Source organism: Macaca mulatta, chromosome 6 (genome assembly GCF_049350105.2).
Source record: "Macaca mulatta isolate MMU2019108-1 chromosome 6, T2T-MMU8v2.0, whole genome shotgun sequence".
In the NCBI taxonomy this organism is placed as follows: domain Eukaryota; kingdom Metazoa; phylum Chordata; class Mammalia; order Primates; family Cercopithecidae; genus Macaca; species Macaca mulatta.
The window spans coordinates 61,417,050-61,439,340 of record NC_133411.1 but is presented as its reverse complement, the minus strand read 5'-3'; the positions used below and the strand labels follow the sequence as shown (position 1 = coordinate 61,439,340).

General features: G+C 36.3%; 1 protein-coding gene and 1 long non-coding RNA gene across 3 annotated transcripts in view; both read right to left on the bottom strand.

Annotated features, from left to right (window-relative positions):
* Positions 1 to 22,291, bottom strand: part of NDUFS4 (NADH:ubiquinone oxidoreductase subunit S4) — a 116,296-nt gene that overhangs the window by 29,591 nt on the left and 64,414 nt on the right. For both annotated transcript variants that reach the window (XM_015140073.3, XM_001096347.5), the window contains one exon: positions 2,109 to 2,281. In XM_015140073.3, coding sequence (XP_014995559.1) covers positions 2,109 to 2,281 — 173 coding nt within the window. The remainder of the gene's footprint in view (positions 1 to 2,108; positions 2,282 to 22,291) is intronic.
* LOC144341410 (uncharacterized) lies at positions 8,139 to 16,611 on the bottom strand. The gene is made up of 2 exons (XR_013418329.1): positions 12,097 to 16,611; positions 8,139 to 9,137 (listed from the first exon to the last, which is right to left on the bottom strand). It is a non-coding gene; the product is annotated as an uncharacterized LOC144341410 (long non-coding RNA).

The window sequence follows — 22,291 nt, the reverse complement described above, 5'->3', positions numbered from 1 at the left end:
CAGTAAGGTGCATTGGGAAATCTGACCTGGTATTTATTCTTTGAAGTTAGAGTTAATGGGAGACTTCTGTTTTCTTGACAAGCACTCAGAATATACAACCCACCAGAGCAAGATTACTTAAGAAAATTATCTCATGTATGAAAAAGTTTGGAAGCCAAATGTTCCTCCATCTGTTGTTTTCCAGAAACTGGGTAGATTCAGTTTTCCATTTGGTAGCTCCCTTTCTAACAATTTCCAGGCCAGGTCTTATACTACTTCTACAGGAGACATGACAACTATGGGCTTCGAGGGAGATGAGCTGATTCCATCCCTTCCTTGTAACCATGACGTGGCGGCCTCATCTCACATATACAGATTCACTACAAAGACTAAGTTGGATAAGTATCTATTTCTCAGCTTTATTACCAGTGAGTGCTCCAGACTCTACTTAGGTGGTATGACAAAGCAGAATATTCTTAGCAAAGTGTTTCATTTTGGTTCTCTTAATTTTATAACACATTGAATTATAACTAATCTTATAACAAATTTGTAGATCTGTGGAAGTACATTTGTATTTTTATGATGTTCTAATTGAATTTGTATTGTTTGACTTTTTTCTCATTTTAATAAATGAACTAAACTGCAACATAAGAAGAAAACTAAAATATTGTGCCTATATATCATTTGCCTAATAAAATAATTATATTTAAACTGCAACATGATGTTTTCTAAAAAAAAGGTCTCCCAAGTAATCAACAGGAAATGATGTTGCATATTATACTTTTCTAAAACAAGACAGTCTACATTTTCTAATTTAAGTTTATAACTACCTTCAACTGGAGACTGGACACATACAATGTTCTAAGAGTTTCAATATGAAAGACAATTTTCTAGCTTATCTGCCTAATGTTTTCTCTAATGTCAGCTTTTTAAATTTAACTAGAATCAGCCCTTCTATTTAACATTTGGGCCCTATTCCATTATGGAGAATTAGGTCACTGACTTCATTAGTACCACAAGAATTTATTCCAACACACTGTTAAAAAGCAATTCAATGGCCAGGCGTGGTGGCTCACACCTGTAATCCCAGTATTTTTCGAGGCTGAGATGGGTGGATCGCTTGAAGCCGGGAGTTGGAGACCAGCCCGGGCAACAAAGCGAGGCTCCATTTCTACAAAAAGATTAAAAAAATTAGCCAGGAGCTGTGGTATGTACCTATATTCCCAGCTACTTGGGGGATTAAGGTGGGAGGACTGCTTTATCACCCAGGAGTTCAGGGCTGCAGTGAGCTAGGATCACATCACTGCACTCCAGCCTGGGCAAGGGGGCGAGACCCCATCTCTAAAGAAAATAATAAATAAATAAAAATAAAATGTAATTTATTAATCACAATATCTCAGGAACTTACAAGTTTCCCTCATTAGCTAATTTCTAAATTCACCTAGTTCTTACCCCCCCAAACAAAAAAGATATATATATTTTATATATATATATATATAAAATATTACAAAGAAGTTTATTGTAATTTTAAGACAAGTTAGTGTCACCATATTACAAATATTATTCATACAGTATCTTGGATAAAACAGTATTCCCCCTTATCTGAGGAGGGGGGACAAGTTCCAAAACTCCTATTGAATGCCAGTGGATGCTTAAAATCACGAATAGTACCAAATCCTGTATTTTCCTAAACACACAGACCTATGATAAAGTATAACTTATAAATTAAGCATAGTAAGACATTAACAATAAGTTACAATAAAATTGAACAATTATAAAGATATACTGTAAGAAAAGTTATATAAGTGTAGTCTCTCTCCATCTCTCGAAATATCTTATTGTACCGTCCGTCGGATAACTGAAACCGTAGAAAGCAAAACTGCAGATAAGGGGGGACTACTGTATACATAGCTTTGAGTTCCATAACAGTGCTCTCAAACTCAGTCATTTTTATCTAATAAGTAGTACTCTGAAAAAGACTATGTCACAGTTTATTGTGCTAAGAGCACAGCATCAAAAAGTACTGTCCTAAGTATACTGTACATAAAGGAGTTTGAAATCATATTTAAAATAAAAATCTACACAGAAAAAGAGAGCTGACAATATTCGCATTAAACTAAAGTACTCACGTTGATGCCCAACCCATCAAAGGATTTTCCCATCGCTCCCTGGTATCAAACTCCATCTTCCATTTCTTTGTGTTGTTTACTCCAGACTGCATGTTATTGCGAGCAGGAACAAAGATCCTGACTTTTCTAGTTTTTATATGCTCTTCTGGAACGCCAGTTAAAGTAGTGATATCCTACAGAAAAACAAGCCAAAAAAAAAAATATTTCAAACAGCCTATATACTCACTAATGTACTTTTGTTGTTTCCTATATTCATACAACTCCATTCAGATTTGTTCATAAATTGAGAGAAACTTTCTGGTTTATTTCACTACCATTCTGATACTTTACAACATAAATTGCTATTTAGATACCTGTAAATGGTTTATTAGGGGGAGGTGGTAGGAGACAGTGGAAAAGGATTGTAAAAAAATTTACGCCCTTTTGTCCAACAAAGCATTGGCATTTTCTGAAGAGACTGTTTGCTAGAAGAGCCTATAGTCAACAATGCTCTTACTTTGTGAACAAGTGTGAACTAGTCAGAGGAGAAAAAATATAAAGGAAATATGAAAAGGGGATATAAAAAGTATATCTTTATTTGCATGTTTATTTAAATATTTTTTTTTTGAAAATGATTTTAATATAATTATATCATCTACAGCCATCTGATCTTTGACAAACCTGAGAGAAACAAGAAATGGGGAAAGGATTCCCTATTTAATAAATGGTGCTGGGAAAATTGGCTAGCCATAAGTAGAAAGCTGAAACTGGATCCTTTCCTTACTCCTTATACGAAAATTAGTTCAAGATGGATTAGAGACTTAAATGTTAGACCTAATACCATAAAAACCCTAGAGGAAAACCTAGGTAGTACCATACAGGACATAGGCATGGGCAAAGACTTCATGTCTAAAACACCAAAAGCAACGGCAGCAAAAGCCAAAATTGACAAATGGGATCTAATTAAACTAAAGAGCTTCTGCACAGCAAAAGAAACTACCATCAGAATGAACAGGCAACCTACAGAATGGGAGAAAATTTTTGCAATCTACTCATCTGACAAAGGGCTAATATTTAAATCTTAAATAGAAGACAATCTGTTATTTACAGTTTCTGTGTCAAATTGCTTACCCACAAGGCATTACCTTCAGAGGGAAACCTGAACTTTTTGTAAACAATTAAAATTAACAACTTTAATTAGCATTTTGATGTATCTCCCTTTGGTGAAACCTACTAGAGAAATGATACGATCAAACATATTCTGCAAAAGTAATCCCAAACAGTGGCACAATTCTTGCCAAAATGTGAGATGAAATCAATGGTAACTTTAACTTGATTTTCTATAATGTTATCCAGTAACAAATGCTCATTTTAAAAATGCACAGAATTTTGATGCCCCAGAATAGATACATTTATCCAAACATAGTGGCAGTCAGGACACAAATTAGTAAAGTAATTCAGAGTTTAAAACCTATTTATGCCTACTGTTTCATTATTGGAACTCTAAGCACGTGGGAGTTATTTACATCCTACTGCTTAAGGCCATTGCCAAAGTCTGATTGCAAACATTCAAAAAATTGCAACCTCAGACATAAATGGGTTAAACCTCCATTTAGCAATGGTAAAATACTTTATGTGATCAAAGTAAATCACACTGGGGTCAACCATATGCTTAATAATGAAGCATTTTAAAATCATGGTTCACTTACTAACGTAAATTTTGGATAACTTGGTAAAAACAAGAGTTAACATAAAAACGATTATACCAAACTTGTGAAAACTAGAAAATGTCTGTGAATTTTTATGTCATTATAATACACACCCTAATGAAGACTAATGTTTATTTGTAGTTTCAATCTATCAATGCTATGAACCAAATAATTGGCAAGAATACTTAGCTGCAGTACATACTAGTGGGAAAAACACTTAGGCACATTTCTGACTTGACTAGTCTCTCTATCCACAAGATTGAAAACCAGTTCTCTAAAGTTATTTTAGTTGGCAACCAATCCTCTATTTAACACAATACCTTTCCACCTGCATCAATAATTAGGTGTGGCTACTTTGTCACAGCTTGTCTGTTTAGAGAAACTATCAAAATTATCCATATAAATATTTACACAAATATGCACTTCTAATATGTGCCTACATTTATTTATTTTTAAAGTTTCTCTATATCTAGGTTAAAGTAAAAACAAAATGAGTGAAGTTGGCACATAATTTTTAAAGGTGTGAAATATTTTAATTGGTAATTTCTAATATTCAGGTTCAACTTCAAAAAAAGTTTAAGCATTATTACATTTAACGACTTCCTGAAGCATATATGTCTCTACTTAAGAGCTTAAGTGGCTCAACTCCTGGGAAGTCCTCAATGTTTAAATCCTCCTTTGAATTCACTGTAATACTTGCAATCTGCCATAGTAGTTTATTATTTAATATTATATACAGCTTAAGCTGGGTATAAATGAACACTATAAGCATGTTATAGAATTATGGGGTGGGGCATCTTTTCCAAATTCCAAAGCATTCCCTCTGTTCTGAGCTGAGTTCATAAAAGCTGGAGCTGTAAATTATGTCTATTTTTAGAACTATATGAAAGGAAACACATTAAACTCTTAACATAGTTACCTCAGGAAGATTAGAGGAAACACTTTTACTTTACCTACTTCTATACTGTGATACATATATGTCAAAGTGATTAAAGAACTTAAGATTTTAAACTTTTTCAAGTTTTGAAAAAAATTGAAATAGTATTTCTTGATTTATACTATAAAACAGTATTTGATCTACAAAGTAGAAAAGACAGTATAAATTTTAGGATAGAAAACCTTTTTTAAAAAGTGTCTACACAATGTTGCTAAGCTATTTATATTTTGAACTCGTAACTACCAAACTTCCATGTCTCCTCAAATTACGGCAATTATTTGATATCTTCCCCTAATTTAAAGTTGGCATTTGAACAAGTGGGTTTCTGATTTTGGGAATCCAAGTTGTCATGACACAGAATCACTGTTTTTGCATGCAGAAGACATGTAAGGTACTACAGCCCAGTTGAGCTGCTGCCAAAGACAGAATAAAGAGGCTTGGCATCTCTCATATACTTGACACCTAAAGGGCACAGAGGCTCTAAAATTCCTAGTCCCTGTAGGCACACTCTCAGTCTAGACAACCTGATTTCTCACACTTTAAAAATGCATCACGACACCCTATTGTTATCATTTCATCCACACAGCTTCGGCTAGTGACAGAAGAACCTGTTCTTTAAGTGCATTTCAATGGGTTAAAGCTCCCACTCCAAGATTCCATGAAAACAATGTAACACTTGAAAAGAACTACGAGGCGCTATGCTGAACTCTACTTGTGTCTTCAATGCTTTGTGTGGTTCCCTCTAAATTCTCACGGAGCTACCTGAGATCTAACTTCCACAAAAAAAATTTAAAATCTGTAAACTATTTAAATTATAATGAACTAACTGTATTCTTTATGGATTTCTACTTTTGTATGGCAATATGGATCACCTGTGAGTTTTTGAAACCTATTTAGAAAAGCTAGAAATGCTTTGGAGAAAGACGTCACTATTGCCTTTTACAAATTTCTCATTTTACTGGTAAAATAGAGATAAATAATTTATAAATAATAATTCAAAAAACGAAATCACATAGGTATGAAAAGCCTTCAAGCTGGCACCTGAAGAACCTCAAGACTCACCAATTAATAATTATCTATAAATTCCAATAAAACAAGCTACTCCATAAGTAATATACACAGATTTATTGAATTTTAAAACTTTTAATTGTTGAATAGTTGGGTCAAGTATGAAACCTATGTTTCCATTATTAATGTCATTATCCTAATAAAGTTTCAGAAATACAACCTTATGTACAATATGCTATTTTAATAAATGATAACTAATAAGTCAATAATTCACAGATTAAGGGCATTCAAGTCAAAATTTGCTAATGGAAAGATGCATGTTATAATTCCAAAGTTCATTCTTTCAATACTATATCTTCAACAATTTTAAATTTTGGAGGAGATGATAGCTGACCCGCCATTTCACAAGTCTACATGAATGAAGAGGAATTTAAAAAATCACTATGAATGTACCAGTATACGTATATGAACTTTATTCTTTCAAATACCAATTTCCATGATAAAATATTAGTTTTCCATATTAAAATTGTATGATTCGGTTATCAACTGTCTCCATTTATCTTCTGTGAATTCAACTTTTTTTTTCTTTAACAAAGGAAGCAGGGAACAAGCAATGGGAAGTTGGTGTCAAAATGCAGAAAAACCTCCCAGCAAGCTTCTTGCAACCACCCAGGATTTAGAGTCTTGCTGGCCGCTCTCTTTTCAATACCAGAATTTCACACATTTCAATGACTATTATGACTTCAAAGAATCAAATTTTCATCATTGTCCGTCATCTGCCGGTTGATTTGTATAAAGGAGTTCTTCTGCATGCACTCCAAACAAAAGCCTCCTTACTTTTGTGGCTATATATCAAGTTTAAAAGTTTTGTTTGTGACAGTTGTGTCTTTGGTAAATTAGGGTAACACTGAAGGAGTGCAGCTGCTCTGCAGGAACCTCCTTTTTGGCACCATTTCACTTAAATAAAAACTGAATAATTAGCTTCTGCCTTTATTAAACCACAAAAATGCCACTGGCCTTAGTAATTACTTCCGGTTGCCCCACCCACTTAACCTTAACAGTTTACACTTGTCATAAAGAGAAATAAATGTAAGGTTTTTGCACTTTGGGATGCATTTTTGCTAGATCTCTCAGTACACCCAGAAAATCCAAAATTTTTACCATGTTTTTCCTAGTAAGTTCATTAAACTGCATGTTAGTATGAATTAATGCTGAAAAGTTTTAGTAGAGTACATACTGAAACATTAAAAATACTGCTTATAGAAACTTGTTCTATTGCAGACTATTAGTTATTTACAGCTAAAACTAATCTAAAGTTGATGCCTGAATTTATATTCTATTTCAACCATGAAAGATGTTAAAAGAAAAACAAGTCTTAGGCCTGTAATAAAAACTTTCTTTCAAGTAACCTACAGATACTTAAAGCAAGAAACTCATTAAAGGTCTCATAAATAAGGACATTTTACAAAATAAATTTTATAGTTTAAAAAATATAAAGAGTTGGCAGATAGCATTATCATATCTATTTACTTACTGTGGAAGAACCTGAACACTTCTAAAAACTTAGGGGCCATAAGGATTCAGATATAATAAAAAATATAAAAATAAATTTGAGTTGTGCCAGTAGAACCAACTTTTGTTTGTTTGTTAAAGTAAGAAATTGATGTTGGAGTCCAACCAGGCAATGAATTAAGTGTTGGAATGTGACATCTGTTATATTTTGCATACTGGGCAAAATTATCATCGAGCCAAAAGTGTAGTTTAAATGAAATGCTGTGGATAATATGATAGAAATAGTTCATGCAAATGATGCTACTGATCATACAAGGAGTAAAAAACTAATAATTAGAGACATGTTTTTCAATCTCAAACTATTTTTACCATTCCTAGATCCTTCTGAGCAGGAAAGCCCTGGCTAAAAGCAAAGGGCTGAGTCAAAACTGGGTTGGAATCCCAGTTCTCAACTTTGGGCAAATTAATAGACCTCTCCTTTTTCATCACGTATAAAATCAGTTTGCTATGCTAAAATGAGTACTAAATAACAGATGTGAAGTGCTTACCTTCAACAACAAAAAGAATGTTTCTCATTTATTCAACGTATTTTTAGCACCTACTACATATTAGACACCGAACACAATGAGCAACAGTGAAAACAGGATCTCTGTCCTCAAGAAAATAACAATTAAACATTTTTTAAAGGACATTCTCTGTCCAACCACACCAGCTCTCAGGGAAGTTTGTAATAAAGATCCCGGTCTTTAAGGGGATTCTGTCGTCTCAACCTTAGCTGCTTGGTTAGTCACTTAGTTAATGTCACAGGTTAATGTGTGCGTGATTACAGACATGCCACGTTTCATGGGAAACTGGAGATCCATAACCACTATAACAACAAAGGTCTTTTCTTTCTTTTTGCTTATCTTTGGAAAGGGTTGTCTCCTCCCAATTTCATGTTAAAATTTGATCCCCAATGTTGGAAGTGTGGCCTAATGGGAGGTGTTTTGGTCATTGGAGCAGATACCTCATGAATGGTCTGGTGCTGTCCTTGTGGTAATGGGTGAGTTCTTGCTCTATTAGTTTCTGTAAGAGTTCCTCCAAGAGCTGGTTGTTTAGAAGAGCCTGACACATTACTTCTCTCTCTCTTGCCTCCTCTATCACCATGTGATCTCTGCACAAGCCGGTTCACCTTCACCTTCTGCCATGAGTAGAATCAGCCTGAAGTCTTCATCAGAAGCAGATGCCGGCACCATGCTTCTTGCACAGCCTACAGAACCATGAACCAAATATACTTCTTTTCTTTATAAATTACCCAGTCTCAGGTATTCCTTTAGAGCAACACAAATAGACTAAGATACTGCCCACACTGGCTCCTTCCTCTTCCTTCTGGACCTTTTTTTCCATTTTCTTCTGCTCCCCTTTCCTCCTCCTGATCTTCCATAAAGTAACTTTGAATCTTGATATTTTCCCCTTCAAGTTCCTACTTTGCCATCCTTCTGTCTACCCCTGCCAGACTCCCTCTCTTTCCACTCCAGCCCCTCAGTAATTTGAACTTCAAGTACCCCTACTCTCCAGGGATTCAAGGTATCCCAAAAGCAACCATGTAAGGCTGAGAAGAGGAAAAAAAAAAACTATCTGAAAACAGAAATGGATGTTTTGTTCACTTAGATGAACTTTGGGGAAAGACAACTGCTAGATGTTTCCTCAGTCACTCACTCACCTAAAAATTTCATCCACAGCCTCCGTAAGAAAAATCTTTGATAATAGGCAAAAATACGTTACAAAACTCCTCCTTGGAAAAAACTTACATTCTTTTTCTGTGCCTTTGAGATGTAAATTTCCTACCTGTCTTCTCTTGAACTCAATAGTTATCTTTTAGAAATACAAACTTCAGGGAGACAACTGTTACCAAAAGAAAAAAAGAGACAGGAAGAAGCAAGTTTAAACATAAGTTTAACTATTTAGTTTCTTTGCTTCTATGATATTTTTGATAATTGCCTGATTTTTCAACAATAAAAATAAAATGATGCTTAGCTTTGTTTAATGTCTCAAGAAGTTGTCATGAGCAGTTTGAGTATAATTGTTGAGCACAAGTAAGTTAAATAAATATAACTGGAGTAAAATTTGTAAGTGAACTTTTCAATAATAACATTTTATACAAGACGTCAACTTAAAAAGAGGTTCCAAAATCTTTTTGGTAACTTGCAACCTTAAAGTTATACTTAAGTAAGATTAAGTAACAGATATTCATTAAACGTCTAGGTCATTTCTTAGTAAAATAAAATGCTGAAACATTAATTGCTGAACATAAATTTGAATTTATATACTTTTGGCATATTGCTTTTATACACTATAGAGTATCTAAACATATTTGGTCTGTTAATAAAAATGAGAAATTGTACTATAAGGAAGCATGTTTCTAGAAATCATAATATTAATCTACAGAATATTACTACATGACAGTTCACAATTGTTAAGTATTAATATTCTAATATATATATAGTTTAAGTTACAAATTTAGAAGGGTGAAGAGAAACAACTTTTATACAAAAAAATATGCAATAAAGGATGTATTTTTTGGTAAGAGAAGTTGTAAGGCATGAGGATATATTTTCCATTATGGGAAAAGAGAGTAAATTAATTCCGTGCTAAAGTAAAATGAGTAGTTTGCCAGAATAAGAGAAAAAAGCAGGAAGAAAAAGCAGTTGGATATTTGTTTCAAGACTAAAAAAGGCTTATGGAAAAGGAATCTTGGGGAAAAAAAATCTTATCTCATGTGGTCAAAGATGGCTGAGATTGAATGAATTCATTTACATAGTTTTATTAAAATTAGCTATAGCTATAGTATTAATAGTACACTGATGCAAAACTAGAAATTAGGTTTTCTCTGTTAAAATGACAAATTTTCCTGGAGTACTGGTTTAAGAAAGTGAAGAATTTTCTTTATCTGTTAAGTAACTGGCCAAATAAACAAAGATTTTGTGTTTTATCAAGATAATTTTTTTTTAACTTTTATTTTAGATTCAGGAATACAAGTGCAAGTTTGTTATATCGGTAAACTCGTATCATGGGAGTCTGGTGGACAATTATTTCATCACCCAGGTACTAAGCATAGTACCTAATAGTTATTTTTTTCTAGTCCTCTACCTTCTCCCACCCTCCTACCTCAAGTAGGCCCCAGTGTCTGTTGTTCCCTCTTTGTGTCCATTTGTTCTCATTATTTAGCTCCACATATTTATAACTATGTAGTTTTCTGTATTTGCCTCTAAAATCTTTTGTAACTGGTGATGTTTCACAGTGCCCTATGGGCCTATTTAATCAAATGCTTTAAACTTTTTGACATTTTTTTACTTCTTAAAGTAAAATTCTTATTTTTATACAATATAGTTACTTGCACAAGTTCAGGAAGAATCTGTTCTTGTAACAGGAAATTGTGTATTTACTGCTTATATTACCAAAGCTTTGACTAGAATGTCTTTTAAACCTCTAATTTTGGAACTTTCCAGAGGGTCCCTGGAAAGTCTCAAAGGATTTGTCTCTCAACCTGTTGGAGATATTAATTAGGCTTATTTGATATATTAAATTATATGGGAAGCACTGTTAAATAATAAGTGATGTTCAGACTTCTCAAAATTATTATCTATGTTATTAATGAGCGTTCCATAAATTATTTGACATTTCAAAAATTCTGATATGTTCTGGTGTAATGCTATCGGTCATAATTCTGGCTAGTATGTTAACATTTTGTATACCAAAAAACTGCCAAACTTCCTTGCCAACTGCATCATTATGATAATGAACAGTCATCAGACTTTTAACCATGGCCATTTTAAGTCTTCTGTCATTCATAAGACAGTTACTATATATTTTGATCCTTGTCTGAAAGTGTTTGCAGTGAGCTGTAGTTTAAATTGCCTCATCTTCAAGAGGATTAATGAAAAAGACTGACAAGTACTCTAGAACACAGATTTCTGGTAACTTTAAGATTATACCATTGGACTGCATAAGAATTTCCAGAACTCGAATGAAGAAACTAATGGGTTCGTGAAACTGCTCATCAAGATGAAGCAGAACAAGAACTAATTACATGAAGGTGAATGAACTAATGAGGATAATAGTTTGTTTGTCTGAAACATTGCGGGTCTTTAATGTTTTGTTTTCCAGATTTAAGGAAATTCGTTTTTCTTTTCTTTTAAGCTATCTATATAGCTTACAGCAATTTAGTAAAGTATACTTTTATAAACAAAAATTGAAAAAATTCTCTCCCTGCATAATCCTTCTAGAATCCGGGAACTATTAGCAAGTATTCTTATTTTTATATCATAGTTACTTGCACAAGTTCAGGAAGAATCTGTTCTTGTAACAGGAAATTGTGTATTTACTGCTTATATTACCAAGACTTTGACTAGAATGTCTTATTTTCAAATACAACCAAATAACTTTAAGAAGCTAAGTTTGACTTTATGGAGCCAATAAAAACCCTTTATGGGTTAAAAAACTGGCCTGGTAACTAGAATACATGGTTGTATGGTTGCCTTACAGCTAGGTGAGTAAGGAATGCCACTTCTTGGAAGGCCCAGGAACCTCAGGATATTTGGGGTCCTCAAAGAGGAATTCACCTAATCTCTAGGAATGCAAAGTCTTATGAAGAGTCCTTGGCTTGGCCTTCTAGTCTCGAGAGGCTTTTACAAATTCAATTTGAGACTCCTCATGAAAAGTTCCAACAAAACAGACTTAAAAAGAGCCTATGCTGCACATAATGTAAATAATCAGGCTAAGTATATTAGTCTGTTCCCACATTGCTATACAGAAATACCTGAAACTGGGTATTTTATAAAGAAAAGAGGTTTAATTGGCTCACAGTTTAGCCAGCTGTACAAGAAGCATGGCTGGGGAGGCCTCAGAGAGCTTTTACTTTTCACTGCAAAGCCAGAGCAGGCATCTTCATGTGGCTGGAGTAGAAGGAAAAGAGAAGAGGGCAGATGCTACATACTTTAAAAAAACCAGATCTCATGATAACTAATTTACTTACTATCACTAGAACAGCACAGACGGGATGGTGCTAACCTGTTCAAGAAGAACCACCACGATAATCCAATTACCTCCCAACAGGCTCTACCTCCAGTGTCGGGGATTATATCTCCACACGAGATTTGGTAGGAACACAGATCCAAACCATATCACTAAGTTTAGTATGATTAAACTTATTTTGCAAACAAATTAGTCTTAGTTTGATTATCTTTGATAAAAATGAGGATGACTGTAGAAAGAAAAATTATGTTTTAGAAGAAAACTACAGTGCACCTATTAGATCTTAGCACATTGTTTTTGAAGTTTTGTTACTTACCTACAAACTGGAATGAATCCTAAATTCTTCTGGTTTCTTCTAATATCTAGCTACAGTTGTCCAAACTAATATTTCTAGTTTTCTCTCAACCTTTGACTTGGAATTACTGAAATTAAAGTTCCCTTTTCCTGAAGTCTTATAAACTGAGGCTGGATAAATTGATAGAAACTTCAGAGAAATCACAACAACTCATGTGTAGACAACGTTTATGACATTCAAACTGCAAACCAGGAAAATCTATCAGACTGCCACTGCCTGTAAAACTTTGTTTTTTTAAAAAAATCTGTTAGCTGGATACAGTGACATGCGTCTGTAATACCAGCTCCTAGGGAGGCTGAAGTGGGAGGACTGCTTGAAGCCAGAAGTTTGAAAGCAGCTGGGGAGACCCCATCTCTTTAAAAAATAAATAGTAAGTAAAACATTTGTTATGCTTTTTTCTTGTTAATCTGTTTTTTGTTACAGTAGTGTCAGTCATAAACTTTGCAATGGGTATTCAAAAGATTTTCCCCCTAATAGTTGTATATGATTTGACATATGACATAACCAAATCAAGTCTACTAAGGAACTATTTTATGATGAATGCAATTTTAGAAAAATGATGTAAAAATACAATTTTTCCCCCAAATAAGAAAAATCTATTGGAACACCTTTTTGCATTTTTATAAGGAAAACTTAAAAATCTTAGTTTTCTAAGTTCAAACTTTGGAACAACTGAAATTGTTGAAAAATATGCTTAACAAATAAATCAAGGATCAATGCCTCGATGAAAACCAGTATGTTTAACAGAAGCATTTTGAGAATTATTAAATATATTTTTTAATACAATTACAAAAATGTAACATTTGATAATTTCAACTTTTTAGCAGCTAAATGGATTTGCTTTTTAACCCAATACTTCAGGAATTTTTTTTTAATTTTTACTTATTTATTTATTTTGAGAAAGGATCTCACTCCATCACCCAGGCTAGGATGCAGTGGCATGATCATGGCTTACTGCAGCCTTGAGTTTCTGGGCTCAGGTGATCCTACCACCTCAGCCTCCTGAGTAGCTAAGACTATAGGCCACATGCCACCATGCCTGGCAAATTTTTTGTATTTTTTTTTGTAGAGACGGGGTTTCACTATGTTGCTAGGCTGGTCTTGAACTCTAGCAATCCACCTCCTGCTGAGTAGCTGGGATTACAGGCATGAGCCACCATGTCTGGATGGATTTTTTGGTTGATTGGTTGGTTGATTATTTATTTATTTATTTGACAGAGTTTTTGCTCTGTTGCCCAGTCTGGAGTGCAATGGCGTGATCTCAGCTCACTGTAACCTCTGCCTCCTGGGTTCAAGCAATTCTCCCACCTCAGCCTTCCAAGTAGCTGCAATTACAGGCGCCTGCCACCTCGCCTGGCTAATTTTTGTATTTTCAGTAGAGATGGGGTTTCACCATGTTGGCCGGGCTAGTCTCGAACTCTTGACCTCAAGGTGATCTACTTGCCTTGGCCTCCCAAAGTGCTAGGATTACAGGCATGAGTCACCACACCTGGCCGGATTTTTCAGATTTTTAAATCATCAAGTCATGTACCTATTTTAGGATACCTGGCAGCTTTTCAGAAGCTATAATAAAAGATGGGGTGGGGGGGAAGTCTGGTCATTAGGTACCTGGAGCTTATATAACATTACCTTTTGCAAAGAACCAATCTAAACCAGATAAGATGGAATATGTCTGTAATCCCAGCTACTTGGAAGGCTGAGGCAAATCAACTGTTTGAGCACAGGAAATTGTAGATCAGCCTGGGCAATAAAGCAGGACCCACAGGGAAGGAAAAAGGTAAGAGCAACAGGAAGGAGGGGGAAGGGAAGGAAAAGAAAGGGAAGCCAAGAAAGAACAGAACAGAACGGAACCAATCTATTATTTCTTAATTAAATAATACTCTTCATCTCCTGGTAATAAATTAAAAAGACTAAAGAACATATAGCATACATTAAGAATTATGAAAACAAAAGGTATGGCAGTAAACAACTAAAGATGAAATAATTTTTAAATAAACAAACATCAGGACAAAGGGCCAGAACATAAATTTCCTAAAATCAAGCAATGGTTTAAGCAATAAAGGAACTTAATTATATCTGAAAAGGACATTGGAAATAAGAGAAAATAATGGATTGAAAACTGGATGCTTATGATTTAATAATGAAATATTCATGAGGCAATGATGTGCAAGTCAAACTAGATTGCAAGAAGGCATATTAAAAAAGTGTAAGGGGATTCCTTGTCAATTTAGCATAAGAATAAAAAACTATGCAACAGAAGTTTCCTTTCTGTTGTTAAGAACTGGTCCTAGCTCAGTTGCCTGAATATACTATTAAAACCAGGGAAGCACTAAGTAAGCAAATATACACAAACCTTAAACATTATATTATAATGCAAGAATGTACATGTGCATTCTTTTAATAATCTGATTTGGGCCATGCCTTTTGAGTATAGGTCCATTTATCAGAATCCCAAGTGTTGTTTTTTCCATAAACCATCAAGAAAATACGCCATCTACAATTTATAGTTTTGGTTTTGTAAATGTGAAGTGAGAATATAAAAATGTTTGTGAAATAATCTGAGTCCAAAATCTGTCTAGAATTTAATGATTTCCTTTTACACCACACACAATCCTTTTACTCGACATACTTTGACAGGAATTATTAGTATGGGGGAGACAAAATATCTTTTCTTCTACCCATCTTAGGTTCATGGTTGAGAGTCCCAAAACAGAAGACAGTTTAACAAGAGAAAAGCTTACAAATTTATTTAATATAAGTTTTATGTGACACGTAAGGCTTCATACGGAAATGAAGACCCAAAAAAAGAGTTAAACCTGTGTGTTTTTATGGGTAGGCTAGATGAAGAGTGTTTTTATGGGTAGGCTAGAAGTAGTCAGAAATATGATACGACAAAGGGGGTGTGATCTAATGGTAACATACTGCAGAAACTTAGCAAAGCTTTTTGTTCAGATTCTTCTCTGTGATCCTTTATCTTCCTCAACATATAGGTAAGGCACCTCTCACAAAAAGGTTGTATAACCTGCTTCAGGGAAAGGTTAAAAAAAATCCTTCATTTTACAACCTACCTCATAAGAGACAGGGAGCAGGGAAGGTCAGAATGACCTTTTGCTTCTGCTTTCTTCATAAAATATTCAATATGCCACGTCGCCATATTGTGGGGTTGCAAGTCTTGAATACTATCATTAGAAATTCACCTTTATCGTCTTCTCAAAGTATTCAACAGAACTGTAACAGAAAGGACTCTCTTGTCCTCATATAAGCAGACTGTAGCACTCAATTACATTATGAATTACAATGTCAAGTATAACTGGCAGAGACAGGTATGGAAGTAAGCTCGCTGAGTCTTGAGAAAGCATATGACTCAATGACAGAGCTGAAGTTTGGCAATATACTAAAATGAAGCCTTAATTAAGCTATATATGTAGTATGTCAAGGGTGTTAGTAGGTATATTTTATAAAGAATTGAGAATATCAATAACTGAGTACATTTTTAAAGGTTGGTTTAAAAAGTAAAGATTCATTAACAATGCCATTGTTGCAAAAGAACTGTCACAGTGTAGTAGATGGATCCTGCTGCAATCCATAATGGTATCAGGCTACCACTCTTGCCTTTTACAAACTATAAAACTAGGAAAGTTGCTGGGTGCCGGTGGTTCACGCCTGTAATCCCAGCACTTTGGGAGGCCGAGACAGGTGGATCACGAGGTCAGGAGATCGAGACCATCCCATCCTGGCTAACACTGTGAAACCCCATATCTACTAAAAATATAAAAAATTAGCCGGGCACGGTGGCGGGCGCCTGTAGTCCCAGCTACTCGAGAGGCTGAGGCAGGAGAACGGTGTGAATCCGGGAGGCGGAGCTTGCAGTGAGCCGAGATAGCGCCACTGCACTCCAGCCTGGGCGACAGAGCGAGACTCTGTCTCAAAAAAAAAAAAATAATAAAAAATAAAAATAAAAAAAACTAGGAAAGTTATTTTAAGCAACTATTTTCAGATATTGGACAACCTGATGACAGAAAGCACAGCACTGTGATCTCTGAAAGAAGGAAAACTCAAGATGTAGTACTATAATTGTCTCAGCTTTATGCATGGGAGCACATTTCAGACTATGGTACAGAGAAGTAAATCCCAAGCAGAACAAAGCAATCTCACAGAGCAGAAAAGGTAGGGATTGGCATTCAGACATGCTGAGTCAAATGACATTTCTGAGGCAGAGTTCTGAAGAGGAGTTAAGCAAAACAGGAGTTTCAGAAATCTGCACAGTCTTTGTCTACAATGAGAGTCTGTGAAGTAGGACAAGCAATGAGAAGTTCTAACAAGTCAGAGTGAAGATTTTGCTGAACACTCTGGGCATTAAATTGATACACAAGAAAGGTAAAACATAAGAAGCAGAGCAACTCTATGACCGCCCATGCAATGCTTAATATCAATCACTAAAAGGATTAAGCTGATCAGCAGTAGTAGACTGCTGAAACAAAACTAAACGCTGTATAAAGGAAGACAATAAAATCTAGGCTTCCAGTAACAAAGCAATCAGAACATCAATTACACACTTAAAAAATCATTAAATGTATTTTCTGGCAAGCTGGCCAAATAGGAACTGCTCTGGTCTGTGGCTCCCAGTGAGATGGGCGCAGAAGACAGGTGATTTCTGCAGTTCTAACTGAAGTACCTGGTTCATCTCACTGGGACTGGTTAGACAGTGGGTGCAGCCCATGGAGGGCGAGCCAAAGCAGGACGGGGCGTTGCCCTACCAGGGAAGCACAAGGGGTCGGGAATTTCCCTTTCCTAGCTAGGGGAAGCCATGACAGACTGTACCTGGAGGAACAGTACACTGCAGCCCACATACTGTGCTTTTTTCCATGGTCTTTGCAACTGGCAGACCAGGAGATTCCCTTCGGTGCCTGGCTTCGTGGGTCCCATGCCCACGGAGCCCATCAAAGCTAAGATCCATTGGCTTGAAATTCTCATGGCTAGCATAGTAGTCTGAGATCAACCTGGGATGCTGAAGCTTGGTGGTGGGAGTGGAGTCCGCCATTGCTGAGGCTTGAATAGGCAGTTTTATGCTTACAGTGTAAACAACGCCACTGGGAAGTTCGAACTGGGAGGACCCCACCACAGCTCAGCAAGGCAGACTGCCTCTCTAGATTTCACCTTTGTGGGCAAGGCATCGCTGAACAAAAGACAGCAGTCCCAGTCAGGGACTTACAGATAAATCCCCAATCCCCCTGGGACAGAGCACCTGGGGGAAGGGACAGCTGTGGGCAGCTTCAGCAGACTTAAACATCCCTGCCTCACAGCTCTGAAGAGAGCAGTGGTTCTCCTAGCACAGTGTTCAAGTTCTGATAATGGACAGACTGCCTCCTCAAGTGGGTCCCTGACCGCCATGCAGCCTGACTGGGAGACACCTCCCAGTAGGGGCCGACAGACACCTCATGGAGGAGAGCTCCGGCTGGCATCTGGTGGGTGCCTCACTGGGACAAAGTTTCTAGAGGAAGGATCAGGTGGCAATATTTGCTGCTCTGCAGCATCCGCTGGTGATACCCAGGCAAACAGGGTCTAGAGTGGACCTCCAGCAAACTCCAACTGATCTGCTGCTGAGGGGCCTGTTAAAAGGAAAACTAACAAACAGAAAGGAATATCAATATCATCAACATCAACAAAAACAACGTCCACACCAAAACCCCATCCATAGGTCACCAACATCAAAGACTAAAGGTAGATAAAACCACAAAGATGGGGAGAAACCAGTGCAGAAAGGCTCAAAAACCAGAACGCCTCTTCTCCTCCAAAGGTTCACAACTCCTCACTAGCAAGAAAACAAAACGGGACAGAGAATGAGTTTGACAACAGAAGTGGGCTTTAGAAGGTGGGTAGTAACAAACTCCTCCGAGCTAAAGGAGCATGTTCTAACCCAACACAAGGAAGCTAAGAACCTTGGAAAAAGATTAGATGAATGGCTAACTAGAATAACCAGTGTAGAGAAGAATATACATGACGTGATGGAACTGAAAAATGCAGCAGGAGAACTTCAGGAAGCATACACAAGCTTCAGTAGCTGAATCTATCAAGCTGAAGAAAGGATATCAGTGACTGAAGATCAAATTAATGAAATAAAGCGAGAAGACATGATTAGAGAAAAAAGAATGAAAAGAAACGAACAAAGCCTCCAAGAAATATGGGACTATGCGAAAAGACCAAATATACATTTAATTGGTGTACCTGAAAGTGACAGGGAGAATGGAACCAAGTTGGAAAACACTCTTTAGGATATTATCCAGAAGTTCCCCAACCTAGCAAGGTAGGCCAACATTCAAATTGAGGAAATACAGAGACCACCAAAAAGAGACTCCTCGAGAAGAGCGACCCCAAGACACATAATTGTCAGATTCACCAAGGTGGAAATGAAGGAAAAAATGTTAAGGGCAGCCAGAGAGAAAGGTCGAGTTAACCACAAAGGGAAGCCCATCAGACTAACAGCAGATTTCTCGGCAGAAACTCTACAAGCCAGAAGAGAGTGGGAACCAATATTCAACATTTTTAAAGAAAACAATTTTCAACCCAGAATTTCATATCCAGCCAAAACAAGCTTCGTAAGTGATGGAGAAATAAAATCCTTTACAGACAAGCAAATGCTGAGAGACTTTGTCACCACCAGGCCTGCCTTACAAGAGCTCCTGAAGGAAGCACTAAACATGGAAAGGAACAACTGGTACCAGCCACTGCAAAAACATGCCAGATTGTAAAGACCATCAATGCTATGAAGAAACTGCATCAACTAACAGGCAAAATAACCAGCTAGCATCATAATGATAGGATCAAATTCACACATAACAATATTAACCTTAAATGTAAATGGGCTAAATGTGCCAATTAAAAGACACAGGCTGGTAAATTGGATAGAGTCAAGACCCATTTGTGTGCTGTATTCAGGAGGCCCATCTCACATGCAAAGACATGCATCGGCTCAAAACAAAGGGATGAGAAAAGAAGATATACCAAGCGAATGGAAAGCAACAAACAAACAAACAAAAACAACAACCAGGTGTTGCAATCCTAGTCTCTGATAAAACAGACTTTAAACCAACAAAGATCAAAAAAAGACAAAGAAGGGCATTACATAATGGTAAAGGGAGATCAATTCAACAAGAAGAGCTAACTCTCCTAAATGTGCATGCACCCAATACAGGAGCACCCAGATTCACAAAGCAAGTTCTTAGAGACCTACAAAGAGACTTAGACTCCCACACAATAATAATGGAAGACTTTAACACCCCACTGTCAATACTAGACACATCAGCGAGACAGAAAATTAAGAAGGATATCCAGGACTTGAACTCAGTTCTGGACCAAGCAGACCTAATAGACATCTACAGAACTCTCCACTCCAAATCAACAGAATATACATTCTTCTCAGCACCACATCGTACTTATTTTAAAACTGACCACATAATTAGAAGTAAAACACTCCGCAGCAAATGTAAAAGAACAGAAATCACAACAAACCGTCTCTCAAACCACAGTGCAATCAAAATAGAACTCAGGATTAAGAAACTCACTCAAAACTGCACAGCTACATGGAAACTGAACAACCTGCTCCTGAATGACTACTGGGTAAATAATAAAATGAAGGCAGAAATACAGATGTTCTTTGAAACCAATGAGAACAAAGACACGATGGACCAGAATCTCTGGGACACATTTAAAGCAATGTGTAGAGAGAAATTTATAGCACTAAATGCCCACAAGAGAAAGCAGGAAAGATCTAAAATTGACACCCTAACATCACAATTACAAGAACTAGAGAAGCAAGAGCAAATAAATTCAAAAGCTAGCAGAAGGCAAGAAATAACTAAAGTCAGAGCAGAACTGAAGGAGATAGAGGCATTAAAAACCCTTCAAAAAAATCAATGAATCCAGGAGCTGGTTTTTTAAAAAGATCAACAAAATTGATAGACTGCTAGCAAGACTAATAAAGAAGAAAAGAGAGAAGAATCAAATAGATGCAATAAAAAATAATAAAGGGGATATCACCACTGAACCCACAGAAATACAAACTACCATCAGAGAATACTATAAACACCTCTATGCAAATAAACTAGAAAATCTGGAAGAAATGAATAAATTCCTGGACACATACACCCTCCCAAGACTAAACCAGGAAGAAGTTGAATCTCTGAATTGACCAGTAATGGATTCTAAAAATGGGGCTATAATAGCCTACCAACCAAAAAAAGTCCAGGACCAGAAGGATTCACAGCCGAATTCTACCAGAGGTACAAAGAGGAGCTGTTACCATTCCTTCTGAAACTATTCCAATCAATAGAAAAAGAGGGAATCCTCCTTAACTCATTTTATGAGGCCAGTATCATCCTGACACCAAAAACCAGCAGAGACCAAAAAAGGAAAAGAAAATTTTAGGCCAATATCCCCGATGAACATCAATGAGAAAATCCTCAATAAAATACTAGGAAACCAAATCCAGCAGCACATCAAAAAGCTTATCCACCACGATCAAGTCGGCTTCATCCCTGGGATGCAAGGCTGGTTCAACATATGCAAATCGATAAATGTAATCCATCACGTAAACAGAACCAAAGACAAAAACCACATGATTATCTCAATAGATGCAGAAAAGGCCTTCGACAAAATTCAACAGCCCTTCATGCTAAAAACTCTCAATAAACTAGGTATTGATGGAATGTATCTCAAAATAATAAGAGCTATTTGTGACAAACCCACAGCCAATATCATACTGGATGGGCAAAAACTGGAAGCATTCCCTTTAAAAACCAGCACAAGACAAGGATGCCCTCTCTCACTACTCCTATTCAACACAGTATTGGAATTTCTGGTCAGGGGAATCAGGCAAGCGAAAGAAATAAAGGGTATTCACTTAGGAAAAGAGGAAGTCAAATTGCCTCTGATTGCAGATGACATGACTGTATATCATGAAAACCCCATTGTCTCAGCCCAAAATCCCCTTAAGCTGATAAGCAACTTCAGCAAAGTCTCAGGATACAAAATCAATGTGCAAAAATCACAAGCATTCCTATACACAAATACCAGACAAACAGAGAGCCAAATCATCAGTGAACTCCCATTCACAATTGCTACAAAGAGAATAAAATACCTAGGAATCCAACTTACAAGGGATGTGACAGACCTCTTCAAGGAGAACTACAAACCACTACTCAACAAAATAAAAGAGGATACAAACAAATGGAAGAACATTCCATGCTCATGGATAGGAAGAATCAATATCGTGAAAATAAGCATACTGCCCAAAGTAATTTATAGATTCAATACTATCCCCATTAAGCTACCACTGACTTTGTTCACAGAATTGGAAAAAACTACTTTAAATTTCATACGGAACCAAAAGAGCCTGCATAGCCTAGACAATCCTAAGCAAAAAGAACAAAGCTGGAGGCATCATGCTCCCTGACTTCAAACTATACTACAAGGCTACAGTAACCAAAACAGCATGGTACTGGTACCAAAACAGAGAGACCAATGGAACAGAATAGAGGCCTCAGAAATAACCCCACATATCTACAACCATCTGATCTTTGACAAACCTGACAAAAACAAGCAATAGAGAAAGATTCTCTATTTAATAAATGGTGCTGGGAACTGGCTAGCCATATGTAGAAAGCTGAAACTG